At 57.0% G+C, this 5,902-nt stretch overlaps 1 protein-coding gene across 2 annotated transcripts; it reads left to right on the top strand.

Annotated features, from left to right (window-relative positions):
• Nucleotides 1-774: 774 nt before the first annotated feature.
• On the top strand, nucleotides 775-5,304 carry SNRPC (small nuclear ribonucleoprotein polypeptide C). 2 transcript variants are annotated; one of them, XM_054293954.1, is made up of 6 exons: nucleotides 775-840; nucleotides 1,141-1,183; nucleotides 1,553-1,661; nucleotides 2,934-3,023; nucleotides 3,576-3,680; nucleotides 4,933-5,304. In XM_054293954.1, exons 1-6 carry the CDS (start codon nucleotides 833-835, stop codon nucleotides 5,055-5,057), a joined length of 480 nt encoding a protein of 159 aa, XP_054149929.1. In that variant the 5' UTR covers nucleotides 775-832; the 3' UTR covers nucleotides 5,058-5,304. The 2 variants fall into 2 exon arrangements, with proteins under 2 accessions (XP_054149929.1, XP_054149928.1); XM_054293953.1 differs by having other exon boundaries at nucleotides 2,931-3,023.
• Nucleotides 5,305-5,902: the final 598 nt, after the last annotated feature.

Here is a 5,902-nt window from a genome sequence, read left to right as displayed (position 1 = left end):
GCGCGCGGGGGGGGCGCGCGGGGGCGGGCGGGCGGAGGGGAGGGGGGGAAAAGTGGGTGCGCGCGCCGCCGCCGCCGCAGGCACTGCGCCTGCGCCGCCCCGCCCCGCGGCGCGCGGCACGCGACGTCACCCCCCGGCCGGCGTCACCCCACGCGCGGCGCGGGGCGGGGCCACGTGCCCGCGGTGGGGAGGGAGGGAGCGCGGCAAGGGCGAGGGGGCGGGGCCGCGCATGCAAATGAGAGCGGCGCGTGACTCGGGGGCTCCGCGCAGGCTCCGCTGCGTCACCGCGGGGCGGGGCGATGGCTCGGCTCCGCCCACATTCGCGCGCTACCTTCCATATATGGCGGCGAGTGCGCGTGTTTGTGTATGCAAATTAGATTTGGTGACGTCATGGGGCGCCATGCAAATGAGAGGCGCAAGGCCCGACGGGAGCACCTTCAATGTTTTTTTCCGCCTAAAAATGATGTTTGTAATGCAGCTTTCGACCGCGCGAGGCTGCTCCGTGCGCGGCCGGCGATCGGAACCACCGGGTGTGTTCCGCGAGGAGAACAGAGAGACCGAGCAGAACACGCTTTGGCAGCGCCGGGGGCCCCACCGAACCCTGCGCGCCGGGGAGGGCACTGCCGGGACTGTGGGTGGGCGATGGTGGCGTGACCAGAGACAGACGGGGGGGAGCGGGATGGCTCCACCTGCCGGGCGGGGAGACGGACACGGTGGAGGCCATACTGTCACTTCCGGGCCCTACGGCAGCCGGCGGGGGTCAAGCGGCGGCGCTGTGTGAGGGCGTCACTGCGCGTGTGCGCCACTTCCGGCTGGCGGCGGCGGGAGCACCATGCCCAAGTGAGTCCGGGAGGCCGGGCCGGGGCTCCCCGGGGTCCCGGGCGGGGGTCCCGGGCGGGGGTCGCTGCTTCTCGAGGGTCCTGGTGCTCCCCTTGAGCCCAGGGGCGCGGATGAGCGGGCGGGCCGAGCACTGGCGCCCTGCGGGGTCGTTCCCGGGGCTCCGTTAACGCTCACAGCGCTAACATAATAAGGCTTTTAATAATAATGGTATTATTATTAAAACAATATGTTAATATAATAATTCATAATTATCAATAACATAATAAGGCTTTTAATAATAATAAAACTTTTCCCCGCCAGGTTTTACTGTGATTACTGTGACACGTACCTCACCCATGACTCGGTGAGTACCAAATCCGCTGCTTCAATTCTTTCGCGTATCAAGAGCAGTAAAATAAAAGTTAGCTCGGCTGAAAGCAGCTCCTGTGGGGTACAGCGGTGTTTCGTCGTGTTTCCCAGAAAAGAAGGAGAACGTGGCATGCCCCTGGTGTTCTCCAGGGGGGCAGTGGCAGGGAGGTGGCACCTGGGGCGGCTTCAGAGCAGCTTTTGGAGATTTAACATTTATGTGCTGATAAAAATTTATATAAATGTTTTGTACATCATCCCTCCGCTGCCTGGGCACAGGAACAAACCTGCTTTATGCTGCTAAATTACACATGTTTAAAATAATAAGGAATGCCAGTAACCTTGGGGTTTCTGCGACCTTTCCCAGCCCTCCGTGAGAAAAACCCACTGCAGTGGCCGGAAGCACAAGGAGAACGTGAAGGATTATTACCAGAAATGGATGGAGGAGCAAGCCCAGAGCCTGATTGACAAAACAAGTAAGGCCAATCTTTCTGTGACCCCTGCCTGCCTCCCCTTTCCTTCCCCTGCCTTTCCTCCAGCTGCTGCTCCCTGCTTCCACCTTGACCTTTCCTCACTTCCCTGGGGAGTCTTTGCTCAGTGAGTCGTGAGTAAAATCTTGGAGAGTGGATCTTGAGTTCCTCAGGTTTTGGGCTGTCCTGGGGCAGCCTGAGAGCTCTGCCTACCACATGAGAGCTGAGGTTCCCTCCAGGGCTGGTGGCAGTGGCTCCATGTCACTGTTCATGAGGGCTCTCAGTGTTACCCTGCAGGGCCTCAAAACAAACTTGTGCTGCTTGGCAGTGCCACGTTTTTGCTAAGAGCATGGATAAGAATTCCAAAAGATAGGAAAACAGACATAAAAATATTTGGATTGTGGCATTTTTCACATGCTGGGGTTGCCTGCCCTCAGTTGCCAAGTGATGTTTTTTCCTGGCACTTAAAGGCTTAACTGAAGTGTGGCATTGATTCCTCTGTCACTTCAAGAGGTCCTTTTTCTCTTTCCTCTATGAAAGAAATGTAAGCACCAGATTAGCTTTGTGGCAGCCCTCCTTGGCTGGTGGGATAGCTCAGGTTGGACAGGACCCCTCAGGATGACTGATCCCACTCCCAGCTCTGTGCAGGACTGCCTGAGACCAAACCAGCATCTTCCAGCTGCTCCCTGAGCTCTGGCAGACTCAGAGCTGTGCTCACTCCCCTGGGGAGCGTTCAGTGCCCAACCACCTCTGGGTGAAGACTTTTCCTAAAACATCCACTCCGGATTTCCCCAAACTCATCCTCACTCTCTTTTCCCTGTGATGCTTCCAACTTCCCCATCTTTTGCCTTCCTCCCAGTCAATACCAGTGGAATTCCTCCCCTTCCTTGCCCCCCTTTTCCTGCTCCTTGCCCCCTCCCCAGCCCTGTCCCCGTGTCCATTCCAGCACAGCATGTCCCGGTGGAACGCTGCGGATCCCGCCACGTGGTTGATTTTTGTTTTTTCCCTCTCCCGCCTCCCCTCCCTGCCGCCCTGCCCAGGGGTGTGACGTCCACGCAGGAGCTCTCTAGTCCCAGCTGTAACAATAATTGTCTCCAGGAGTCCCAGGTGCTCCCCAGGTGCCCGGGATGTGGCAGCGCACGCAGCATGACGTGACCGCGGGGCATGACACGGACGAGCGGCCCGGCCCTCCCTTCCTCGGCCTAGTAACTGGTGTTTTTTTTTTTCCTGGGATTCTTTCTTTCCTTTTTTTTTTTTTTCTTTTCCCCCCCAATGTAGCGGCTGCATTCCAGCAAGGGAAAATTCCACCGACGCCGTTCTCGGCACCTCCTCCGGCCGGAGCCATGATCCCGCCTCCGCCCAGCATCCGTAAGTTTGGGGCACTTTGGGACTGGGGTCAGGGCCCTCTGGAGCTGTTTGTGCCCTCAGCTTGGAAAGAAAAGGCCTTTAGCTTGAAGCCAAGCCATCTCAAGCTTGTGCTACCAGAGTATGAGGAGTTTTGTGTAAGAGCAGCTCAGTCCTTACCGTGTCTGATTTCTGGGATGCTGAGTGCACCAGGAGCGGTGACACCCCCTCATTCCATGGGGCCTCCCGGGCAGGTGGCTCTGTTCAAACTACACAGTGGGTTGGTTTGGGTTGGTTTTTCTAGATAGAAATCCCTTTGGTTGCCTTTTGCCCTTGAGCTGGTGAAGGGCCCAGAGCCCTCCCAGCCCAGAGTGGCAGCTCCCTGTGCTGGGTGTGCACAGCTGGAGTTGGCAGCCAGCACATCCCTGCTCTGCTCACTTCTGGCACCTGGAATCAGGGCTGGAATGGAGGCAGAGGTGCAGCCACTGAGGCATTAGTAACTGCCACGTGCTGTGAGTAGCTGCAGTGCCCTTTGGGGGCTGAGGGTGCCCGTGTGTAACTGTTGTGTCTGTCCAGCTGGCCCCCCCCGGCCCGGCATGATGCCAGCCCCACACATGGGGGGGCCCCCGATGATGCCAATGATGGGCCCACCTCCCCCAGGAATGATGCCAGTTGGACCTGGTGAGTTTGGGATGGGGCAACTCTGCCATGGGGGGCTGGCTGGGGGGTCTGGGGGGTGTTTCCCACCATCCTGTCCCACCCAAGGCTGGGCTGGTCACACTGTGTCACTGCTACCCCTGCATAGGGAGATTACAACAATTCTACAACCACTCATTAAACCCCTTTGCTTCTCATTGAGTCACCAACCCCCTGTGCAGCTGGAGTTACGGCTCTGGGAAGTCATACCTGTTCTCCCTCTGCTCTGAGCAGTGATTGTTTAAGAGTTTGGTGCCTCCAGGTCTCAGGTTTTGCACAAGAGGTGCATTTTTTGCACTTAATGGTTTTTTAGTGTTTAAAGCGTCTCAGGGGAACGTGTTCCACAGAAACAATGGGCCTGGAAAAGGCTTTATCAGAACTGTAAACTAAAATGTCTTTGATCCATTCCACTCCTGAGCTTCCTGGCATTTGAAGAATTCTCAAGGGATACCCTATTGGAAGAGTTCCCAGAACAAATCTATGGGAACACACACACACACACACACACACGTGCACTGAAAGTAGTGAAGTGTCTTTGTAATTGTTGTCTTGCATTTGAAAGTGTTCCTTAAGTGTTTTTAAAGGCTCAAGATAAATACACAGTCTGTGATATTCAGCAGCCTGGTGAAAATAAATGGCAAAATGAGATGGAAACCGTTATTTCAGGGCTGTGCAGTAGAGCCCCTGCTTTCCCCTGGCAGAGGTGCTCAGTGCTTCTTTGTGAGCACATGGGATGGTTTTGCAGCACTTTTCTCCAAATTAACACATTTCCACATCAGTAATTGAGCTGGTGTGTCTCTTAAGTGGCTGGAAATAAGTTGTGAGTGAATATTGTCAGAGTGGGTGTATAACCCAGGGGCTCAGTTCCTCCTCTGCTGCTGGCTGAGCTCCTCAGGGAACAGAATCCATCTCGGCAGCTGCCAGATCAGAGTTTACAGACATGGAACATGGGAGTTCCCTGGAGTAGAATAGAGAGCCTGCCCACAGTGTGAAATTTCCCCTCTCTGAGGGTGGTGAGGCAGATGTTGCTGTGAGGAGAAGCTGTGGATGCCCCTGGATCCCTGATAGTGTCCAAGGCTGGGTTGGACAGAGCTTGGAGCAACCTGGGATAGTGGAAGGCATCCCTGCCCCTGGTAGGGGAGTGGAAATAAATCTTTAAGGTCCATCCCAACCCATGTTTTACCAGGGCAGGTGGTGCTCCCAAGAGCTGTTCTCTAACCTGTCTCTCCCCTGGCAGCTCCTGGGATGAGGCCGCCCATGGGAGGACACATGCCAATGATGCCAGGGCCCCCCATGATGAGACCTCCCTCCAGACCCATGATGGTGCCAACCAGGCCAGGAATGACCCGTCCAGACAGATAAAGATGGAGATGGAGCTGCCTTTTCATTTTAGGACCTTCCCTATGACAAACACCACAGACCTGTGTCCCTGGGGCTTTGTACTCAGTGTGTGGAGAGATTCTGCTGTAGCTTCAGCATAAGAATGGACACACCCTGCACTGACTTGTACAAGGTCTGGCTTTTTGGGTGTCTTTTCAATTGTATTATTTTTTTCCCCCTCGTTTAATGACAAAAGCAAGAATAAACATTGATGTTGTTTCCATATTGACTCAGAACCTTGTTCTGAACTCTCTCCTGGGGAAGAAAATAAGGGTGGGAGGAGCAGTGCTGGGCTGTGAGGGAAGCCAGGACTGATGGGGGAACCCCTGGGAAGGTGGTCTGGAGGATCCTGGAGCAGCTCCAGGGTGGTCTGGGAGGGTGATCCTGGCTTGGTTCTGGAGTGGGGTCTGGAGGGGAGTTCCAGGGTGGTCCCTGGAGGATTCTGGGGTGGTGTCCGAGAGGGGAGTTCTGAAGGATCCCGGAGTGGGGTCCTGAGTGGGTCCTGGAGTGGGTTCCGGGAGGGGAGTCCTGAAAGCTCCCGGGATGGGTTCCTGGGTTGGTCCTGGAGTGGGTTCTGAATGGGGGTCCCGGAGCGGGTCCCTGGATGTCCGGGGTCTCACTGTGGCCGCCCCCTCTCCGCACACGGCCGGAGCGCGGCTGGGGCGGTGCGGACAGCGGCGGGCGGTGCGGGAAGGAGCCGGCCGGGGCGGTGCGGACCGGGAGCGGGCGGTGCGGGAAGGGGCCGGCCGGGGCGGTGCGGACAGCGGCGGGCGGTGCGGGAAGGGGCCGGCCGGGGGCGGTGCGGACAGCAGGGGGCGGTGCGGACG

The sequence above is a fragment of the Melozone crissalis genome, unplaced genomic scaffold, assembly GCF_028551555.1.
Source record: "Melozone crissalis strain CALT ecotype California unplaced genomic scaffold, PUWL_Pcris_2 ptg000198l_1, whole genome shotgun sequence".
Lineage (NCBI taxonomy): Eukaryota > Metazoa > Chordata > Aves > Passeriformes > Passerellidae > Melozone > Melozone crissalis.
The sequence above is the reverse complement of the archived record's forward strand: the minus strand, read 5'-3'. Positions and strand labels throughout refer to the sequence as shown.

Coding starts and splice junctions, on each gene's coding strand:
- SNRPC (XM_054293953.1), top strand. Junction 1,184..1,552: donor CGTACCTCACCCATGACTCG/GTGAGTACCAAA, acceptor GACCTTTCCCAG/CCCTCCGTGAGAAAAACCCA. Junction 3,681..4,932: donor AATGATGCCAGTTGGACCTG/GTGAGTTTGGGA, acceptor CTCCCCTGGCAG/CTCCTGGGATGAGGCCGCCC.